Source organism: Microplitis mediator, chromosome 3 (genome assembly GCF_029852145.1).
Source record: "Microplitis mediator isolate UGA2020A chromosome 3, iyMicMedi2.1, whole genome shotgun sequence".
Taxonomy (NCBI): Eukaryota; Metazoa; Arthropoda; class Insecta; order Hymenoptera; family Braconidae; genus Microplitis; species Microplitis mediator.
In genome coordinates, this window is record NC_079971.1 from 8,546,499 (window position 1) to 8,570,807 (window position 24,309).

Here is a 24,309-nt window from a genome sequence, read left to right on the forward strand (position 1 = left end):
TCAATATATTTATCAATATTGTCACAGTTGTATCAAAAGAAAATATTAAACATCATGTAATTAACATTTCAAATATACATATAAACATACATTATGCTAAGCCTTTCATACCTTTAATAATTATTTATATGTATATATTTTTTTCTTCTATATAATAATCTTTAAACGTTAACTGTACAGTCAAGTCTTTTCTCTGTAATTATTACTTATAAATAAATCTTAATTGTTAACGTTAAAGCTTAATTACATGGTATTAATAAATAATTACTTATAATAATAACAATCATTTAAATATCAAATTAATAAGATGTAAAAATAATTTCTTTTTTCATTCTAAAAATTAATGCACTTATTTAATATTACACATATTGATGATCTTGTACTTCAAATGCTTGTTAGAAAAAATAAAAATAATAATAATTGTTAGATACTTTTCTTTTAATTATAATACTTGATGTAGTAAAACTTTTCTTTTTATTCAAAGCGTGGCTTCTTGTCAATATGACGGACTTGATCAAATGAATTACTCATTTCATCTTCATCAGTTTGTTCCTGGTGCCGAATCAATATTTGTCGTTGTTGCTGGACTTCTTGAAGCTGCACTTGCTGTCGTTGTAAACACTGAAGTCTTTGTACCTGTAATTGCTCATGCCTTTGCAACTGTCGTTCTCTAGCTGATGGAATATTTGGTGATTCATTTTCAGAATTGTAATCATTAATTAATTTATGGATACGCATCCTTATTTCACGATCTTGAAGCCATGGATCAGTCATAACTTGCTTTATCGTTAATCTTTTAACGGGATCAACAGTCATCATGCTTTTTATCTATTTAAAAAAAAAATAGTATATATTATCTATATGCATATGGAACATTTCATGACAAATATATAATTTTGTACCTTTGGGTTTTTTATTTTTTTTAAAATTAAATATCTTTTTTTTTTACTTACTAAAAAAAAACGATTGTTAATTAGTTCTATCAAATTCTCGAAAGTAAATTTTGACTTCTAACAGTCATAACTTTGTAAAAAAATAAATTTTGAATGTTTTTTTTTTTACTAAATTTTTTCCGTTGATTTTAAATAAATTACGTAAGAAAATTCTTAACGCTTTTACACTTACATGAATAATGCAAATATAGATATACTCGGATATATATAAATGTATTGCATCAGCTGAGAAATCGCGTACCTCCTCGCGGGGGTCAAGATTCAGGGGAAGTTTCAAGTTAACGGAATCAGACTTAATGGAAATCGACTGTACTTTTAATCCAAGATTTAAAGATACAAAATCGTAATATTTAGCGTGAAATGATATCTCTCTCTCTCTATATATATATATGTATATTAGACAGATTCAAAAAGAGATGCCTGTTGAGAGGATGAGCCCTTAATATTAATATTTAGAGGTCGCTCATCGCAATTTTCTATTTCCCATTATAATAACATGGGAAAAAATAAATTTTAATTTCGGAATGTTATACCTCGGTATTAGCTCATTGTACAGATAACCTCAGGATATAATTTCGTCGGAAATTAAACGCTCTACAAAAAAAGTCTCTTATCATTATTTGATAAATTCATCTGTTCAAAAGTTATTGGAGCTTGAAGTCAGATTTAAAGTAAATTTCAAGATCTTCGTACTTTTCCCGCGAAATTATCAGACTTATCATAAAATGTCAGAATATTTTATTCCTCACAAACTATCTTTTATAAAGTTTTTCAAAGTTCCGCATTGTTTTCTAGATATTTCCATTTTAATGTCAAGCTCTTAAGAAAGATAATGTTCTGATCGATTTCAAGAGCTTGACATTAAAATGAAAATAACTAGAAAACCATGCGGAATTTCAAATAACTATCAGAGACAATTTGTCGGAAATAAAATTGTTTACAAAAAAGATCCTATGACATTTCGTAATAAATCTGATAGTTTCGCCAGAAAAGTAAAAAGATCTCAAAATTTACTATAAATTTGACTTCAAGCTCCAATAACTTTTGAACAGATGAATTAACCGAGAAATGATGAGACTCTTTTACTAGAGCGTTTAATCCTCTACAAAATTATGTCCTGAGCCTATCTGTACAATGAACCATTGCCAAAGTATAAAGTTCAAAACTTAAAAGTGTTTTTGTTCAATGTTATTTAAATGAGAACTAGAAAATTGCGACCTCTAAATATTAATATTAAGAGCTCATCTTTTAACAAGCATCTTATTTCACTTCCCTGCATTTATCTAGTAGGAAGTTTCGAGAAAAAAAAATAGCCGATCAGTATAATATATATTATACATATATATATAATACATATTATAAATTTGAATATTCAAGTGATTTAATAATTTTTACCAATTTAACAGCCGCAGACGAGACACGTGCAAATTTATTTTGAGGAAACCTGTAATTGCCTTGAACAATTTGTTCTTGAAGACTTTCTTTAGAATCAGTGATGAACGGCACGTAACCACTCAGTGTTACATAAAGAATTACACCGAGACTCCAAACATCGACTTGATTAGTATAAGCACCTCGTCCACTTGTTTTAAGTATTTCCGGCGCAACGTACATTGGTGTGCCGCAAAATGTCTTCATAAATGTTTGAGCGTCGACAAATTTCGATAAACCAAAATCAGACACTTTAACTAATGGATAATCATCATTGTTTGCTAATAAAATATTTTCTGGCTACGATAAATAAATAGATATATAATTAATCATTAAATTACAAGTGATCAAATTTTAATAAAATATTTTACCTTTAAATCCCGATGAGTTATACCATGATTGTGTAAATAATTAACAGCATGTGTTATTTGACAGATAATAAATTTTGATTGTTGTTCGGACAGTCCAGAAGATGCACGAATACGATCAAATAATTCACCACCTTCCATTAATTCTAATACAATAAATAAGTTTGATGGTGTATCTATTATTTCAGCCATTTTAATTATAAAAGGCTGTAATAAAAAATTATTATTAAAATTAATTAAATAAATAAATAAATTAATTAATTAATCAAATAAATAGTGGAAAAAGAGACCTAATATCCAATCCGTATTTAATGCTTCACCAATTTTCATATATTTTTAATAAGTTCTATAAAAAATCTCGAACAATAGTAGTGACTAATGTTCAATTTAAAATGCAAGCAAGAATTCGAATATTAATTATAATAAAAATATTACATGTATTTCGGGCATGTAAATATTATTTCATTTTTCGTAGTGTCTGAAGATACAGAAAAAATCCTGTGTTCGGAATAACTTACCGTGTGGCACATTATCGTGCCGCAAATTTATAGCTTATTCTATCCCACCTATTTTTGTAAACTTATCTACGTCGTTCATTTTTTAAGCAAGCGAATTATAAAAAATACAAAAGTTTATTATTTTACAATGATCGTCTACTAGAATATTGTTTATATATTATTTTATTATTATAAAATAAATATTTACGTATTTAAAAAAAATTATTCATTTAATTTCTAAACTTCTTGAAATATTCATAAAAAAAAAAAAAAAAAACTGATGTTCACTTTTTTACTTCAGGGTGGCCACAAAGAAATGATTTTGAAATTCCCAGATATTTCACAGTTTTTTAGTTAAGTTTTTTACATTTTTCCCTGATTCAGAAATTTTATTAGTATCATTAAGATCTTTAATTTTTTGATTACATTTTCATTGTCAATAATTAAATTTTCAACAGGTTGTAACTCGATAGAAAATGGTCTGACAACAAAAACAAAAAAGACAAATTGTAGTTTCAAGTGCCTAGTTTTCTGATCTGGTCTTGAATTTTTTTTTTTTCACGGTTCCGAAGTAATCAAAAATCAATCATAATTTTTTGGAAAATTTTTTTTTCGATGGTTTTCTTACGATTACTCCGGGACTGGGCGAAATAAAAAAATTTCAAGACTAGATCAAAAAAACTAGACACTTAAAGCTACAATTTGTACTTTTTGTTTTTGTTGCACGATCATTTCCCTTCGAGTTACAGTCTGTTGAAAATCACTTAAACATTTTCAATTTTTTAATATCTCGTAATTTTTGTGACTAGTGTATTATTGAAAATTTTTAACTGTCGTAATTAAATTTACGGATACTTTTCGAAATTCCCTTTCCATGTTATTTCCCAGTTGCATCAAATTCCCTGATAATTCTTGGTTTGTCATCACCCTGTACTTCCATCCATCAAATACTGACCGGCTATTAGATCTCTTAATTAAAAATATATATTGATAAATAATAAATAATTACATTTTTCAATGCTTGTAGTATTTTAACTTCATTCATAATACGATCTGGATCATCAAATGGCGAACTTTGTGCAACCACCGAGGTTTTTTTTGATATAGCTTTGATAGCAAATGATTTATTAAGCTGTTTAGAAAAGACCATTCTTACAATACCACAAGCACCTGAACCAAGTGTTTTTAATGAAATGTATTTAGATTTCAACGTATCAGGTAAACCACTTGTTTCATAAGCTTTCAAACTGATAAATGTATAAACTAAAAGAAACAAATGAAAAAAATACGCAAATAAATAAACAAAGCAACAGATTAAAAATAATAAATATATAAAAAATATGTACCAGTATTTTCAGGTTTTGCGAATGCAATAATATCTTCATGGTCCAACGCTATTTTGTTGTCTTTACCAACTAATTTTCTGTTAACATAAGTACCATTTGATGATTTATCTTGTATAAAAATAACAACGTCATTATTATTATTTATAACTTCTCTTGTAATAATACAGTGGATTTTGCTAATTATTTGATAATACTTCATTGATTTGTGATCATCTGTTTTTTTGTCTTCGCTAAAACTTATATCACAATCTAAATTTCTACCAAGTGTATATACGTCTTTTGATAAATCTGTTTGATAAAAAAATTATATAAATAAATAAATATATAGAGTCAATGTGAGTAACTTTTCCGCCAGGGTAATTTGGACCCTATCTAATTTGGATTTTAAACCTCTCTTGATTTCGCGCACGAAAAAAATTTTTTTAGCTCATGTCTAAATAATTTTTTTTTTTTTTTTGGAAATTAAAATAACAGACATCCGAATTTTTTTTTTTTTCTTCAATTTTTGGGCGCATGCTTCTAAATAGTATTAAAATTTGTGTATAAAAAAACAAAAAATTGTCAGACGTTTGCTAAATTTAATTTAATTTTTTCGTAGCGGACAGAGTTACTCATGTTAAGATCATTCTCAGACCGTGCCCTCCACTTTTTGTAAATTTTCAATGACTTCCAATTGTCATAAGCGTATCAAAATTTTATCAATTGATTAAAAAAAAAGTAAAACCTTAATTGAAAACAGGACAACGTAGTAGTAATTTCGCCGAGGTATAGATTTTAAAAAAAAAGTTTCAGTAAAATCTTCATATCAATTTTATAATTCTAACTTTCAAATTTTGAAGGGTAAAATTTACTCAACAAATTTTGTTTAACTCTTAATTAATGACAGCTATAATTTTTTTTTATTCTATATCTCGGCGAAATTGTTACTACGTTGTCTTGTTTTCAATCAAAGTTTCAATTTTTTTTTAATTAATTAATTAAATTTGAGTACAGTTATGACAATGGAAAGTTATTTCATATTTTTAAAAAGTGGGGGGTACTGTCTGAGAATACCCTTAACTGTATGAGTGTGAATGGTAGCAGATACAAGACAATTTCTAAATTTTGAATAAATAATTAAAATAATGAAATTGAGAAAAATGCGCGTACTTATTTTTCAATTATCTAGGTACGCATTTTTAAATAATCCTGAAGTTAGCCGACGTCTAATAATTTTTGGATTTTTTAAAAAACGAAAAAGTATAAAAAAAAAATATTTTAAAAAATTGCACTTATAGTCTTTTTAATTTTCTACATGTGCATTTTTTCAGTTTCTTTTTTTCTTCAAATTTAATTGTTCAAAATAAAATCCTAAAATTTTTAATTGTCTGCTAACTTCAGGATCATATTTTTAAATATTTATTCTACTGACATTTCATTTATTTATTTTAATACAAAAAATTGCCAATTTTCAATTACATTCACGCTCATGTTAACTGTAAATTAATTAATAAATATAATTACTTATAATTGCTGCATTATAAAGATCAGGTTTTGATGATCTTCTCGTTGGATTTAATTGTCCCCAAATACCAAGTGGTTGTGGTTGTGAATTAACGTCCTGTGATTGTGTTTGAGTCAAAAAATCAGCAGGTTGCGTGTCTGGTAATGATGATGATGATAATGGCATATCAATATCATCTGGCTCATACATTTTTATTTCAGAAGTTTTTAATTTAAACAGTTAAAAAAAAAAAATTAATTATCTAGTTTCAATTAAATATTTAGTTGACCCAGTTATCATTTATTATTTAAATATCGTTATTGCGTTTCTTGTTGATTAAATATTAAAAAAATATAAAACACAACTGATCTTAAACCAATTCGAACACTGACGCCATTATTTTGCAATGGGACACATGAAAAAAATAGTATCTTAATTACATATCAATATTTCAACAGACAATAAGTTATGATTACAAGTTTGACAATTAATAAATACGTTGCAATTAAATAATACGTGAATATTTAGTTTTTTCTATGTATTTTATATATTTACTGATAAGTTATTTATTTAGTTATTGATAATTATTGTGAAGAATGATAACTGATCTTACGAAAATGAATACGAATGCCGGCACAACAATGGACACGTGAGAGATTCAAGTTGATCACATTCTTAATTCTTTTGTTATTTACGTTTCTTTTATGTATGAAAGAAAAAAAAATTTGTTTTGGACTTTAGAAGTTACTGTCATCTACTGATGGTATGACATTTTATATTTGAATTATTATTTTATCGACCGTGATAATAAAAGCGCGGCAAAGTGTGAAAAATTTTTTTAATTTTAAAAAGATCGAGCGAAACTACCCTGATAACATCCTTACCCAAGTAGCACACTTGCCTTGGAGATATCTATAAGATATCAGTTCCCTAATAGCACAGTTTGATTCAGCAAAAGTTTACTTTACAAGAGTTTCCTCGAATTTTTCGTCAAATTTCCGTCTACTTCGGACTTTTCTGTTTTTTACGACAATTTGTATGCAACTTGCTATTCAATTTGACGTAAATTTACTTCCCGAATTAGAATGCAAATTCACTTCAAAAGTTGACTAGAAAAAAGCTGTCGTCAATTTTCAGGCAAATTTTATATCAATTTATTGTTAATTTGACTTGAGAAATTGTTGAGTATTTTTTTACCCTCAAATTGTAAACTTTTTTATGTTTAAATTTTTTTACTTTCTGAAATGGTAAGAAAGAACATTACTGACTTTTTTTTATCGCAAAAAGTTACCTCTAAATTTAAGAAAAATTAACCGCAAAAAATATATTTTTTTTAATTTTTGCTGTGAAATTGTCGGCAAATTCGGGCAGCAGATTTCGAGTAATTTAAACATCAAATTACTGTCAATTTCAAGCTAAAATGGCTATTAGGGTTTTTAGGCTACTTTTCGAGATATCGATAAGGCACCAATATGTTGACAAAACGATCACATGGTGGCCATAGATTTTTAAGATTGAAATTCCCTGACTCAAGGTTACTAGAATAGGGAATAATAGAGAATACTATTCTAGTAACCTTGCCCTGACTTTTCCAGGTATTCCAGTCAAACAATTCAAAAATTCCTTGACTATGTGTAGTAATATTAATCATTAGAAATATTTATTTAATTTAAAATAAAATGGTATAAGTCAGTTTAATCGATAATTAATCATTGTCGTTAAATGAAACTTTTTTTTATTATTTGTCAATGTTCATTGTTTTTTTTTTTTTTATTTATTAAATGAATAATTTTTTATTTTTTATTTGAAATCCATGTTTTCATATAATTTATTCTATAATAGAATATAAATAAATTTTTCATTTCCCCTAGAATAAATTTCATAAATAAGAATATTTCATAGAATATTAATAAAGTATTAATGAAGTACGCGAATAATAAATATAGTGAAACTTATTAGTTCATTACTTATGTATACATTTGATGTTTTTTAACTTGTCAATATCAATATGTTTTAAAGAGGAATAAATGATTTTTAAAGAAAAGAACTTTCTGTGAGCAAAAGGTAATAATTAATTTACATTTTGTTGTATTCGATTTACATTTTCAAACTGTAAATATTACTGCTTAATGTGCAACTAATTTTTTACAGGATAAAATTAAAAAATTGCAGTATACATTTTAACTTTTGTAATTTTCAATATGACGGACTTGTTTTTACATTTTTTTCTGTAACTATTCTAGTTTTCTCTTTTCCGTGTAATCCAAAGATTGGGAAGTTTCAATTTTGTTTGATTTTATTTTAAATATCAGAGTTATAATAGTAATATAAGTATGCAACAATCATAATAAATAAATATTTGCTTGTTAATTACAAAAATTTAATCATCATTATTCGTTATAATCCTCATGGTTTTTCACATTTAATCGTCTCTAATCCTCAAAAGATGATTCATCATTTCACGATTAAAAACGATTCATGAGGATTAAAAATTTCAAATCCTCATGAATCGTCTTTAATCTTGATTCAGAACCAGAAATTGCGATATTATTTTACGATTAAAGACGATTCGTGGGGATTAAAAATTTTTTATTTTGTTATAGTAGCAAAATAAAACTTGAACTAAACTGAAAGCTTGTCATCTTTCATCAAATCAAAAGCTTAAAAAAAATTATGTAAACCAAATTGAAAAAACGTTCGTTATAATTATTGTTATTATTATGATAATAATTTTTATTTATTTATATTAGTGAAATTTTATTTAATTTTTTGGACCTGATTACATTAAAAATCTAAGCTTTATAATATTTAAAATATTACATTTTCTTTTAGAGAATTTTTACTTAGTAGAAATATTTTTTTAAATTAGTTTTCTAATATTCGAAACTTCTCGACTTTTAGAAAATAATTTCTGCATCATTTCTGCGTCAATCGCAACACTACTTGCGATTAAAAAAAAATTATGCAAATAGACCCATTGTGCTTTAATAATTATTTCTAAATATAATAAAAAATAACAAATTTTCAAAGAGGACTTAAATGGAGTCGAAAGGTCGTAACTTTATATGATAATAAAATTAATTTGTTAATTTACGAATTCTTTAATTTTTTAAAATTAAAAGAATTTAAAAAAATTTAGAAACCAGATCACGGTCACTGTAATTTTTTTAACTTCCCGCTAAGAAAATTGTAAATTTTCAAAAATTCGGGAAGTTATTGGTTTCGGTCCGATTTACGAAAATCGAATTTCTAAGAGATCTTGACGTTTTGAGCTTCTAGGAAGCTATTCTGACTAATTTCAAGATGATGTCTGAGTGTATGTATGTATGTATGTACGTACGTACGTATGTAAATACCTGTATCTTTTGAACGGATGAACCGATTTTGAACTTTAAGGTGTCATTCGACGCGGCTTGTCAATATCTTGAAGCTGTGAGAAATTGAGCTTGATCGGTAAGGCTCGTTCAGAGATATTCCAAAAATAAAATTTTTTCCGAAATGTTTTTTTTGGATAACTTTTAATGTCCTCGATGGATTGATTCCAAAATCGACTGGACTCTGAAGCTTTATAAGCCGCGTCGAATGCCACCTCAACAATCTCAATCGGTTTATTCGTTTGAGAGATATCGTTGGTGAAAAAATGGTGAAAAACGTTTTTCTTCGAAAACAACAGCATACAAAAGTATTTTCGAGCTCGAAGAGCTCGAAAATGTATTCACAACAACGTTTACGAGCTCAAGGAGCTTGAAAACAGCGGGAAGTTTGGGGGCTGGCCAGCAGGGCCAACCGACTCCCAGATTTTTTTTATTTTGGTTTAGTTAAAATTTTTTAAATTATTAAGTAGTTATTAAAAATGTTTTTTAAACATAAAATTACTATATTTAAATTAATTATTAAAATTTTTACTGTTTATACTAATAATAATCATTTGATGTAAATATTAAAAAAAAATTATAAACATTTTATAATTTATTATTAGTATGAAGTAAATAATTTATTTAAATAAATATTTCTATACATATATATATATATATATATATATATATATATATTCAAAATAATGTATTCACAATCTCAGAGTCAAATGAGTGATTCAGTAAATAAATTGAAATCAAGTCTATTTGACGTAAAAAAATTTAATAAATTATTAAAGCAACCATTTGCATCAGAAAAGTCATCAAAAAATTCTTCAAGTTTCAGAAATAATACCGGTAAATCTGACAATTTATTAATCGATAAAGAATTATTAGAAGATTTATTCGATTGTTATAATAATTGCAAACATGAAAATACAGAAAATAATTCAACAATTATAAGTGAGAAAATAAATGAAAATAATGTTAACGTTTCTGAAAATAAATTAATGAATTCAAATACTTTAAGTCCTAATGAAAATTATAATATATATAATAACCCTGCATTGAATTCATTGAAAAATTTACAATTCAACGATGTAGCGCCATTAACCTAATGATTAATTAATTATCTTATGCATCATGTCGAATCGGTATAGTACTCGATTTCACTAGATGTACACAATAGTTTATGTAATAAATGCACGAAGAAAAACGTCGTTAAGTGTTTGCATAAAGTCAGCGTCATGCAGTCAGAGTTATAAACATAATTTACTTTATTATTACTAAAAAAGATTTAAACTATGTAAAATTTGATACTTTGTTTAGTACTATTTACTTAAAAAAACTAAACTCAATAAAAAAAAGTCAACTTTGGTATTATGTCATATCAATTAATAGAGATATAAGGTAGAAGTACCATTTGTGGCCACTGATCCATTTTTGGACATTTAATACTTTATTTTAAATAATGAAAAAGTATAAAATAAAATTTACACTGCAATAACAGTGAGATAATATATATTAAACTACTCTTTTGACCAATCAGAAAGGATTGTATTTGACTCCAAAATTTTATGAGACTGCCTTTAGCCAATTAGCGGTGAATTCTTCAGCATGAGTTACATAAAATTTCTTAATTAAATTGTATTATAAATAGAAGCGTCGAAATATTATATGTCACAATAATAATTTATTGAAAATGTTTTCACAATTTCACGGTAAAGTTGATAATTTAAATAATCTTCATGATATAAATTTAGATATAACTCATCTTAAAGAATATTACACGACGGGTTTTGATGAAAAATTACCAGAAATAGATACAACTCATAAAGTAAATTTTTCTAATGTTAATAATACTACAGAGCTGGTCTCAATTGACAGAAATTTATTTAATAAATTGATAAATAATTATAATAATTGCAAGAAGCATAAAAATAAATCAATTGCTTTAGATACAATGGACATTGATGATTCAGATGATAAATTTAAGCCAGATTATTCTCGCGTTGCTTATGATTTATCGACAGTTGATGATAGCTCAGTTAAAAACATTGGAAACGAAGAATGTATTGATGTGAATCGAAATGATTTTCTTTTGGAACCTCGTTCTGATATAGATGATGACTGGCAGGAAGTCAGTATTAGAAGTAAAGAAAGTCGGGCAGCGTCAAAAGAAAATAATAACAATATGAGTGTCAATGATGATAGTGATGATGATAATATGGAAGATTTTGATTCAGGTGATAATTTCTGATAATGATGAAAATTAATAATATTAAATAATAATTATTTTTATTTGTGATAATTTACATTTATGATAATAATTTTAATGTCATTTCCTTGTAAATACACTTATCCAAAAAATTAAAGGAACAAAAACATTTTATAATTTTTTTTAGTGATTTTTGGAAGACTGTATTTTTGTGACAAATGGTCGTATCAAAAATTCAACAAAAGCAATTTAAAGCTTCACGGAAAAATTGAAACCCGACTGGTTCGTGTGCAGCACACGACTGGTTCTGGTGTGCACCCGAACCAGTCGTGTCTAGCACCGTACTCAGTCTGGTGCAGCACCCGAATTGCATCACCGTAATCAGTCGTGTGCAGAACAATACTGATTCGTGTGTGCACATGAACCAGTCGTGTCTAGCACCGTACTCAGTCTGGTGCTGCCATTGTTGCCATTCGGGTGGCGCACCAGACTGAGTACGGTGCTAGACACGGCTGGTTCGGGTGCAGCACCGTAACCACTCGTGTGCTACACTCGAACAGTTACTGTTCGAAATTATAGTAATCTACACAGTTACATGATTGACAGTATGATTTTTGCAATTTTCACCAGCAAAATTTAACACTGATTTTTAGTAGCGTTCACGATTATGATATAAAAGAGGTTTTTATGATAGGAATTAGATGAAAAAAATTGACTTAAACTAACGAATTGTAATTTAGATTGTTTGTCATTGAAATTTATTCATAAAATACATAAAATTATACAATTATTATATTATTTCTTTCCTATAAAAATAAAAATTTATACTCAACGTTTTGGTATGAAATAATAATCATTACCGATTTGAATAATACGTGTCACCGAACAAAATTCAAGATCTTCCATCGTTAAACAACGCCCAAATGGCGCACTATCAACAGCACTCTCATGGAGTCTATAGACTTTAGTATTTTTGAACTCGAAAATTTTTTCACAATAATATTTTCGAGCTCAAGGAGCTTGAAAACAGCGGGAAGTTTTGAGGCTGGCCCACAGGGTAAACTTTTGTCCAAATTTTTTTGGTTTATTTTTTAGGTCTGCGGGCTCGGTAATTTTTTTTTCAAAAAAATCAATGCAAAGCTCTGTTAGCAAATTTGTTCAGCTACGATTGGCTTTTTTGTATTCTCTGTACAACGTTTTGTTGCTGATCTATCGGCCTTCAAATGAAAAAGGATATTCTTTTGTCTTCGAATATCAATATCTCAGCAACTAATGGTCGCACAGTAACCCTTGTAGGAAAAAAAATATTGACAACCGTGCCAGTCTTGGCACAATACTGGGCTACCGAGGCTCGGCCTCCCAAGGTTGGTCCGAGATCCGACCAACGTTCAAGTGACGAGTCTTGGTTTGCCAGTCTTGGGCCAAGATTCAGCCAATGCTCGAGTGACAAGCCTTGGTTTGCCAGTCTTGGGCCAAGATTCAGCCAATGCTCAAGTGACAAGCCTTGGTTTGCTAGTCTTGAGCCAATGTTCAGCCAATACGCAAGTGACAAGCCTTGGTTTGCCAGTCTTGGGACAAGGTTCAGCCAATGCTCAAGTGACAAGCCTTCGTCCGCCAGTCTTGGGACAAGGTTCAGCCAATACTCAAGTGACAAGCCTTGGTTTACCAGTCTAAATAACAAATGGTACCTAAAAACCCCTGGCTTCTGTGAATAGCGTAACAGCCTAGTGGATAAGACGCTTGCCTAGCAGTCATGAAGGACCAGGTTCGAGACCCAGCAAATGCAAAAAAAAAATTAGTTTCATTGACCCACCTGATTTCTCTGTGCACAAATTTATTTCCATATGTTACCACCACGCACATGTCTACTAATATTTTTTTTTTTTTTAAATTTATTTTTAATAAGCATAGGTGCTTATTTAGCAACAGTCTTGGCACAATACTGGCTCTCGATATTGGGCCAATACTTAGGTGCAATCTTGGCACAATACTGGCATTGGTTATTGGGCCAATACTAAGATGCAGTCTTGGCACAACACTGTCACTCAAGCTTGGCTGGGTGTTATCATTTCGATGCTTAGACAGACTTGGGCTAAGCTTGGATTTCAAGCTTTCCCCAGAGTTAATAAGTCTTGCGCCAAGCCTCGGCCAAGCTTGGGCCTATTGTTTCTTCCTATAAGGGAACTTTAGGGGGGGTTTTAAAAACTTGAATAAATTTCCTACAAGCCTCATTTTCGATTTAAAATAAAAAAAATTTTTTTTCATCCTTAATATTGATTTGAAGAACGTACAAAAAATGACTTTTTCCGTGTAGTTATTTTTGCATGTGATTATTTCAATGTCTGCAGGTGGCCAACATCGTCCGGCTTTACCATGACACCATAACATTTCAAATGAGAATAATTTCTCCGTCTACGAAAAAAGACACTCACAATATTTTAAAAGTTTAGCACTTGATATTTCACACCAAGAAAACTTTACACCGTCAATTCACACTAAGGTGACAGTGCAGTCTTCGGAGACCATTTTCCTACCAAAATTTTTTTACATCATATCAATACGTTTTTTATTAGAAAAAAATAATTACATCAATAACAAAAAATCATAATGAAAATATTTGATGAATAATATTTTGTGATGGTTCAACAGGTATACTAAATATATCAATTAATCTTAATAATTTGTAAGCACTCGAATTACGTTGCGTTAATTGCATACAAAAAACACTATGTAGTGGCGACTCATCAATAATTGTCATTCGACATTTATATTGTTTCAATTTACAAATACCATCATGTAATACTCTACTACTTTTATTAATTCCATCAGGTACGTCATTATTATTTATATCTTTACGCGATGATTTAGTTATCCTAGAAAATAATATGTATTTAACAATAAACAATATACTTGTATACTGACGTATGAATTGATGTTTACATTTACTAGACTCAACAGTCGTCAATGTGTTCCGTAACAGAAAAGATAACCGATTATGAGCATTTACAAATACAATGTTATCACAAAATAATTTGACGCGATGTTCATTACCCATCAGATAACTATTAACTATTTTTTTTTGCGTCAATTCATTAATATACATAAATATGTCATTGAATAGTATACACAAATATTCAAATCGTGTGTCAATAGAAATACGTGATAGTGGTGTTAATATAAATGTACTTATTATTTCAAATAGTGTTATTATATTGTTATTATGATCTGCAACATAACGACATGATGGTAATTGTGATATTAGTTTAGATGATGATCCATTTTTAAAGTGTACTACATGATACAAAGTACCCTTTTCATCAACTTTAAATTCACATTTAGCAATAACATCTTTATTCAATAATTGATCGATATTACGATGATAAAAACAAGGAAATCCAAAAATAGTATTTGGTGATGATAGACTCACTGTATTTTCAATTGACGATGCCATTAAAACTTATTTATTACTTAAAAGTTTTTTCTTTTCAATTTATTATTAACTGGTAGAAATATTTCGATTGCATTATTTTAATAATTTCAATGAAATTTTTTTTTTGGATCTAATTAATAAATTTTATTTTTAAAAAAATAAAAATTAATCATCGACTAGTACCTGATCACTCCGTGTAATTGTATATCTATATTTACACGGCGAAATTATTTTTGTTTGAAACACTATGGTGTCATAGTAAAGCCGGACCATGTTGGCCACCTGCAAAAATTGAAATAATCATATGTAAAAATTAATATGGCTATAGTAACCCTGATTAAAAAAAATGATTAAAAAGTATTTAAAATGATTTGTTTTTTAATCATTTTAAATACTTCTTAATCCTTCAAATCATTTCTAATCCTGGACATTTAACGTGTGAAATCATTTTTAATCATTTTTTTTAATCAGGGAAAATTCACAGCGATTATATTACAAAGTACTGTGTAATCATTGTAAATTTTACTATGCTCAAAGTAATTTTCGCATGTGTTTATTTCAATTTCTGCAGGTGACCCTGCTTAAAAAATCCGATAGATTCTGATAGCTGTATGCATAAAGCCCTATACTTAACTATAGCACTTCTCATAGAACTCATTCATTCTTATCAAATCTCTAAGGGAATTTATGAGAACCTATTGGATTCTATGAGATTTTCTAAACAGGGGACCAACATGGTCCGGCTTCACTATGACACCATAGCATTTTAATCAATAATAATTTCTCAGTGTATTTATTTTTTTTGTATTTATTTCAAACAGTTCGAAAATAGTATATTAACGAATTGAGTAGGAAGTGCTTTTGCCATCGAGAGTGATTGGTTCACGAGCCGTTAGGCGAGTGTTGCCGATACACAAGTGTCGAAAGCCTTTTTTATTCAATACGATACAATAGTTTTTGTACTGAATGGTAAGAAAGAATTTCTTTTCTTGGTAAAAAAAAAGGGCACTTCATTAAACGTAATTTTTGAATTACCGAAAATAATATTAAATCGTATTAAATTGAAATTAATTCCTGTATTATTTCTGATACAAAAGATTATTAAATAATATCAATAACAATTAAAAATGATTAAATTGATTTTTATAATAATTTAAAAGATAACTGTTAATTAATATTGTTCATTGCAGGGTGCAGCAGCTTTTAGGGTTGCAGCTAAATATTAACGTGTTCAGAATTTTGCGCGATTTACTCTTGCAATTTAATTTTTCAACTAAGATGTGAGAGAAAGAAAGAAATATTACCTTATCTGTTTCCATCTAGCTACATGTGACTTATAACACTTATAAAGGTAGTAGTCGCCAGATAGTAGCCAGTTATTAATGACTTTTTAGTATAACATATACTATCGTCTGGCGCTCAAAAAATTTGATTGAAACGCGAATAAAACTATCGTATAAAATTTAGCTACAAATTAATTGATTAAAATTAATAGCAGCAGAATTTTGTTGGCAACATTTAATTTTTGAGCTCTTTATTTTGGAATAAGCTCTTACAACATTGTTCAATTCAATTAACAGGTGAGGGTAGGTTTTTTTATGCTGGATCCTAAAATATTGTCTGAACTTAAGACGGCTGTTTATTGGGATTTTTGTTGGATCGTTTAGTGACTAATAAAAAGTATTCGTCATATTTTTCACGAACAATGTGGACATTGCTCGCAAAATTTATTCTTTGTAGAGTCGTTTTCAACCAATCAAAGACGTGCTTTGTTACCAAAAGTTGCAAAAATATATTGACGTAGTATTTTAATGAATGTAATTGAAAATTTTCAAGAAAGGGAAGTTATTGGTTTCGGTCCGATTTTCGAAAATCGAGTTTTGATTATAGATCTCGACGTTTTGAGGTCGGTTGTAGGGTGCATGATAAGAAATTAATGACGTTCAACACCATGATGGTATGGTCTCAAGACAGATACTAAAATAGTATGTGAAATACTTCAAGACAATATTGTAATGAGTTCCAGAAGTATGGCGTTATTTACTATACTTTTTTTTCCCTCCCTTTATTAGCTGACGGCCCTCTAGTGCCAAGTACCAGTATCTGTTATGGATTATTAATTATTGTATCTTTATGATTATGTGTGTTCAGTCACGAGCTTAATCATTTTGAAAAGCTTCGTGTACTTTCGCTACGTACGGGAGCAGCCGAACTCGCTACTGACTTGAATGTCAGAATAGTGCCGGGTCACTCGCTATCTGGGCCCGACACCTGCAATTTCCTGCTCATGACCGTGTCCAAATGGCATGAGAACCCGCTACCAGCCGGCCAATGGAATAATTCGTCTCATATCAGCGTGCTCGGCAGCCAATAAGGAAATTGGCTGTTAACTACTTCCGGTTGGCACGCATTCAAGCCAATGGGAAAATTCGTCTTATGCAGCAATGCTACCACGTCAGCACCGATTAGAAACGCCGGCTCAACACCAGCAAGCCAGGATCGACTGAGTAGTTCGATCAGTACAAAGACAGCAATCCATTTAACCGCTTCGCTCAATATAATATATCTCTAGTGTGATATAATTCTGAACCGCTCCGCTAAATCTCCGCTTAAGTATTCTCAATAATTAGCTAGTATATCAAGGCTACTAATTATTGAGTATATGTTGAATTGTTGCTCGCGTGTTATTAATTATAAATTAACCATCGCGTATCTTGTAGTTGCATTCGCTATTTTTTCTCACAGTTATTCAGTGTACATATTTTTAAATAAAGATCTGATTTATCATCTGTAATTTTTGTGTTAATTGTTAGTTATTGAATTAACCACACCTACACCAGAATCCCACAGAGCATTCGCTCATTTTACAATGTGTTTTCCTTTTCTTTCTCTTTTTACAAACTTGATTCACTTTTTATTGAAACGAGAGTTTTTATTTATTTTTTTTTTTATTTTTTACTGTATAACATTTATATCTGGACTCTAAGGTTAATGCTTAGCTGTTTGTACGCATGTGTAAGGTTTAGGTGAGGTACTATGTTAAAATATTGCTGGCTGTGCGCATGTAGGTGGGGTGATAGGTTTGAATGTTATTATTTGTGCGCATATGTAGTAATTAGGTGGTCCATTACTTTGAATGTTTAAATTAGTGTTTTTAGGTGTGTTAGACATACCGAATTACTTGGTTTTAAATGATAATGTTATTCTTGTCTAGGAATCTGGCAATGCGCATGACTATTGCAGCTGGTGATTGCAATATCAGCGTTTGGATATCTTGTCCTACAACAGACAAATTTTTAATTCTGTTAATCAATTCAAGTCTATCCACTTCACTTGCTAAACTACAATCCCAGATCAGGTGTTCTACGGTTTGTGATACTTCTCCACATTCGCATTTCTCTCTGTCCACAATTTTCATTCTTTTCAAGTGAGCTTTAGTCAGTGTGTGCCCGCTCCTAAGTCGGTTACTTACTACAATTTGGTGCCTAGTCAAGTTGAGACCATGGAACCAGGGCTTCAAACTTGTCTTGGGTTTTGATAAAAAATATATAGTACCTTTAGATATTGCGTAGTCCTTCAAAAATTTTTCCGTTTCCAGATTTAATTTTTTTGTTATTGACTCATTTAATTCATTATACTCGTAATTCATCTCTGTATCGTCAGGTTCTATTGTTGCTTCTTTTGCCAGTTTATCCACCATCTCATTACCAGCAATCCCTTTATGTCCAGGGACCCACACTAGCGTTAGTTCCGCTTCAATCTCTTCCGCCGTCTTGATCAGCTCTGAGTGTTGATTCCGAGTCAGTGCATATCGTGCAGTTGTGGATGTTTAACTGGATTGCCATGTGTATTGTCTTCTGGATTGCTTTGATCTCCGCTATGAAAACCGTGTTAAGATTATGTAGTTTTATTGTTTCTGATTGATCCAGAGAGGGACAAATGACTGCTGCCCCTGAGCCTTCCGATGTCTTAGATCCATCAGTATACATTAATACTGATTCCTTGTACTTCTCAGCTATTAACTGATCCCACTTACTATTGACGTCTAGGTGCTTAAGCACTTCGCGCCCTGTCTCTAAATCTATTCTTGGTGTGGTAAATCTCGACCAGTAGGTCTCCAACCTAGGTATGTTATATCTTGTGATATGCTGAAACTGCTCTTGTTCCTTTTTCCAAATCTTGTAAATAGTTGACAGGTATGATTTCCCTGCATTACCCCTTCTTCTATTGTCCCGGCATTCCATTCTCCTCAATATAGGTATCAATTAGTTATTATTCTTTGAAATCTGTCTGGCTAGGTATTTTCGCGTTAAAAATCTTGCTCTGCAGACCAGATCTGGTTCACCAGATAGATGTAGCAGAACGTTGATGGGAGTTGTCTTTATACAGCCTGTTACATTTCTCAATGATGCATACTGAACTCTCTTAACTTTGAGCCAGTTCTTCTCGCTTGTATCCTGATAAAACAAACTTCCCCAGTCTAAAGTTGCACGTATTAACCCATTATATATCGCTAGTATCACCTCGGGAGATCCCCCCCCCCACTTCCAGCCGTTAACGGCCTTTAGTATATTGTTGTAATCCTTTCCCTTACGTCTTATCATTTCAACATGACAGTCCCACTTAATTGTGGGCCGCACCTAACGAAATCCTGAATTTAAGAATTCTAATTACTTTTTGAATATCTATGGGACTCGGATGATGAAAATCTTCCGAGGAAGTTCGTCTTCTGCTTTTAGTCGGAAGCTAATAAAATTGCTGTTATGATAATTATTTAATAAATAATTAGAATTCTTAAATTCAGGACTTCGTTAGGTGCAGCCCACCCTTAAGCTTGTCATTTATAGCTACTCTCAGGAATTTATAAGTTCTAACTTGTTGAATCGGATCTTCCAAATTTCTTGTCCAAGGTATACAAATATTAGTGTTCTACACCCCATAATTTTTTTTTAACAAGACCGTTAATTTACCCGGTACTTTGAGCTCGACTAAATCTTCTATTAACTTGTCTACGTTGACATTATCATATGCCCCCATTATATCTACATGATGGTGCCCATGTGCAATTGTTTTAGAAATGCCTCTCTCGCTTCTGTCACTATCAGGTTGATGTTGTCGTAGTATACCCTCTCTTTCCTGAATCCATAAAATTCGTTGGGAAGCAGGTGATTGTTTTCTATCCGCCACATCAGCCTACTGTTTATTTTCTCCATTATCTTCATAGTACAAATTGACATTGAAATCGGTCTATATCCTGTAGTGGCTTTAGGCAATAAACATACTCTATATTCCTTCCATTTTTCAGGTACAACTCCGCTGTCCAAGAAGTAATTATAAAATTTAGATAACGCTATGGCTGTTGCGTATGGTAACTTCCCAATTATTTCGTAAGTGATTCCGTCTGTGCCTGGGGTTGACTTCTTCGTCTTAGTAGATTCGATAGCTGCCTTGGTTTCCTCCGGTGAAATTTCTTTTCCTAGCAAGGATGTATGTCTTCTATATCTTCTTCTATGTCATCAACTGGTAATGTTAGCTTCCTAATGACCTCACATATTTCTGGGTCTGTGTGAATTTACTGGGTTCGACGGTCTCATATTAAATCGCCTCTTGAAGCTTTTAACAACATTCCGTACTTTCTTTGTCAATGGCTGGTGTTAACGTTGAACAGAACTTCCTCTAAGACTTTCTGGCGACTTTACGGAATTCTTTATGTGCTTTTACTACTTCCTCGTATGTTATTGTCTGAGGAGAACGTAAAAAAAGCTTGACTGTTCTCCTCCGTTGTTGGACTTTGTCCCTACAATCTGTGTTCCACCATCTGACTGGTGGTGGTGTTACTCTTTGACCTATGTGGATATGTTTTTTTTTGGTGGCCGGCTCTTTGGACTGTTCCACTCCGTGACGTACTATTTCTATAAATTCATCGTACTCTTCAACGTTGTAATTGGGAAAGTCGCTTATATTTTCTTCAATGTGTTTGCTAAATTTGTAGTCATTCATGCCATATGTTGACAATTTATTTTTTCTTGGAGTTTTAAAGAAGTTTGGGGCCTCAAGTTCCGTTATTAAGGGTAGGTGATTGCTTCCCATTGGTGTCCTTGCATTAACAGCAGTTAACTTTGCTCTAGCTTCCTTCTTGGTAATTTTGCACTACACGCTGATTTTGATTATGTCCTGATTAAATTTCCCTTGAGGACAGTCTTTAGACAACGCCTCGTGTTTTCCTCCACAATTATGGCACCGAGAAAATATCTTCTCGCACGTCTCTTTTGTGTGCTCTATACTGCCACATTTCTGACAATTCTGGAATTTACTCAGACAATTCTTCTTTTGGTGCCCATAACTTAAATAAGATTGTGTTTTCGAGGAAGGATTCCCCGTTGGCACTGACTCTTCTTTTAAGTCTTGGAACCTTGGAGACTTCCACGTCTTCATTATCTGGAAATTGAATTACACTCATTATTTCTCCCTCAGCAAATGAGAGTTAAACCCTTCAATCACACCAATACTATAATAGCTTTAAATTGGTCTCCAAGCAACCCAATCAATATATACCTTGGCCTTGATATCTTCCATGAACGAGTTCGTTGATTCATAATCTTTGAATGCTATCTTACACTTTTCCTTACTTTGCGGCTTTAATTCTACGAGAAACTGCAGGTAGTCTCGGATCTTTTTTCCGAACATCAATGGACTATATTTGCCGGCATTTTTGTCCTCACATTCATCCGTGACAAAAAATTACAAACGGACCCGGGTCTTTTGCTCTAAATTTGTTTCTGCTGCCAATTTGTTGTTTTCTGGGTGACTGGTTTACTACATTACTCTCCGATAGCTTTTTTTGTAAAGGGGGCGTCTTAGGCGGTGATATAAGCTCTGACTTCTTTTTGCGATTCTTCTTATCGTGATCCATAGTTTTTCCATATATGGCCACGTTTGGATTGTCCATTTTAATTACTGTTTACTCCGTATCTTTCTGTAATAATTATAATTAAGCTAGCTTACTGTCTCTGTTGCTTACCTAATTATTGCACTGCTGTTGATGTTGTTTTGATAAATTGCTGATTTTTTTTTTTTTAATTATTATTTAAATATAGTTAAACAAATTACTAAGCGAAGGAATTTAATGAAGCAGGTAGCGGATAGAAGGATTTGCGTTAATTATGCTGCAAGGCCTAGGCCCGCCACGTGCTCCGATGTTGAGACTATGAAAATTTTCCTTTATTTCCTTTTTATCCTTTTTCCTGCGATTTATATAACTTCACTCAATAGATCTTGGCTATCAATAATATCTATATATATTTAGGGACGATACTTTAGGATTAGATTAAAACAATTACTGCCTAATGGCCGATTTCTTCACTCGTAGTTATCCTACAATTAAAGTTCTCCGTTAGTTAACTGAAGATTTCGTTTTCTTCACACTAGTTTAAGAAATAACCCCCGAATATTTTTGTTCTAAGGATAAATATTGGGCTGACTTTATACCTGGCAGTTAACTTACTGATTTCAGTGTGTGCGTAACAATTCTACAGTGTAGAGTTTACATGGCACTGTACATACTTGTACAACGATTCTTCGAATGTCAAATATAAAATGAATAATATTTCCTTCCCACTTGTGAAAATTATTATTGAAAGTATTTCTTTTTTTACTTATTCATTCATTCGAAAAATATGTGTAATTAATTATTCAAAATTCGACACTTTAATCTCAAATGCAATTAATAATATCATTAGAATAGTTCCATCTTCTTAAGATAATTTAGCGTAAACAAATAATGAGTAACAAACTTCTGTTAGAACGGAGAAGTAAGTAAAGATTTTTTAAGCACATACATTAAATTTGGGTCTGGAAGACCCCTAGAGTACGTACTATAGCTCACAGTCACACATACATGACCATAGAATAGCTAACCCGTCGGTCTGTTGAAGACAACCATCGAAATTTTAACCCCGGAATAAGTTTATCTGCCGAATAACAAACTCCGGTTTATCTCTCTCATAAAGTAATCGGCCATAAGTCGCCAAATACTAAAGAGTGAAACGTTATGAGAGATTATGCGAAGAGGAGAGATGGAAAAAGGTATTTGTGGGGTGAGAGGCGTTTCGTCTAAGTATACGATAGCTGAGACTCCTCAGTTAAGTGTGTCTATCGTATACCCCGCCTAAGACGCCGTGTTGAAAGTTACATGTTGGAAATGTTATATATTGAAACAGGCATAGGGACGAGATACCGCGAGAGGCGCGAGTTGTAAATGCCATCTCGCGGAGTGAAGCTGAACCACCACATATATATGTATATTAGGGTGATTCATTTCCGAAAAAGTTTTTTTTTTAAGTGCTCAAGCAAAATCTCAATCTACATCGAAAAAAAAAAAAAAATTCTCACCAAATATGGGCTCTTAATTCCAATGCTAAGTACTTGCCATTTGATTTCAAAGATTTCCCATTTAAAATACACGTAAATTAAATTACTTTTTTTTTAACTTTCTAATACTCAGCTGCGTTTCATGATATCAACGCGGTTTTGGTCGCAAATTGTAGGGCATTTGGTGTTCTTCAAAAGTGCCCATAGTTACTTAGCTGTAATTCTAGCTGTTTCATTTGTGTCCGTTGCGGAACTCATTTTTCCTATGAAATTGACCTTTATTGGCTTGCAGAACGTAAACCAATGAAAGTACACTAAAAATGTTAATAAAAATTTTATAGGAAATTTTATTCCCTTCAAAAAAAGTCTTATGAGTCAAGTCGCTAAAGTCCATAGTTTCCGAGTTATAATCATTTTAATAATTTGAAAAATAAAATATCAACTATAATTTTTTTTTTAAATAAATTCATGAGAATTACCCAGTTACTTATTAAATAATAAATAAAACAAAAATGTTATTTTCACTCATTTTTTAATAATTTTATTTGGTTAATTAAAACTGTCACTTAAAAAATGAAATGAGTAAACTGAAGTGACAAGTAAACAAATGAGAGTAATAAGGCTGCAAATGAACATTAAATATAACTAACACGGGACAAAAACAATTGTGTTTCTTTCCTCGAGAAGAAACGCGCATGTTTTTACCCGCTGTATGAAGGTATTTGGGAATTACGAATTCGCTAGCAGTTGTTTGCAGCATCGGCTTGAAATTCGCTTATTTCGACTGGCTGTAGAGACACTGAAACTTTAAGTTCTGATGCTGATATTATGAAAAAATTATTAAATTTAATATATCTATA

General features: G+C 30.8%; 2 protein-coding genes across 2 annotated transcripts; both read right to left on the reverse strand.

The window, feature by feature from the left end:
* On the reverse strand, nucleotides 1-6,779 carry LOC130665409 (ovarian-specific serine/threonine-protein kinase Lok-like). Its single transcript, XM_057465767.1, has 6 exons — nucleotides 6,099-6,779; nucleotides 4,596-4,883; nucleotides 4,259-4,512; nucleotides 2,756-2,959; nucleotides 2,349-2,684; nucleotides 1-828 (listed from the first exon to the last, which is right to left on the reverse strand). Exons 1-6 carry the CDS (start codon nucleotides 6,286-6,288, stop codon nucleotides 475-477), a joined length of 1,626 nt encoding a protein of 541 aa, XP_057321750.1. The 5' UTR covers nucleotides 6,289-6,779; the 3' UTR covers nucleotides 1-474.
* Nucleotides 6,780-13,979: 7,200 nt separating this feature from the next.
* LOC130665351 (uncharacterized) lies at nucleotides 13,980-15,208 on the reverse strand. The gene has a single exon (XM_057465685.1). The coding sequence runs from the start codon at nucleotides 15,098-15,100 to the stop codon at nucleotides 14,252-14,254; it is 849 nt and encodes a 282-aa protein (XP_057321668.1). The 5' UTR covers nucleotides 15,101-15,208; the 3' UTR covers nucleotides 13,980-14,251.
* Nucleotides 15,209-24,309: the final 9,101 nt, after the last annotated feature.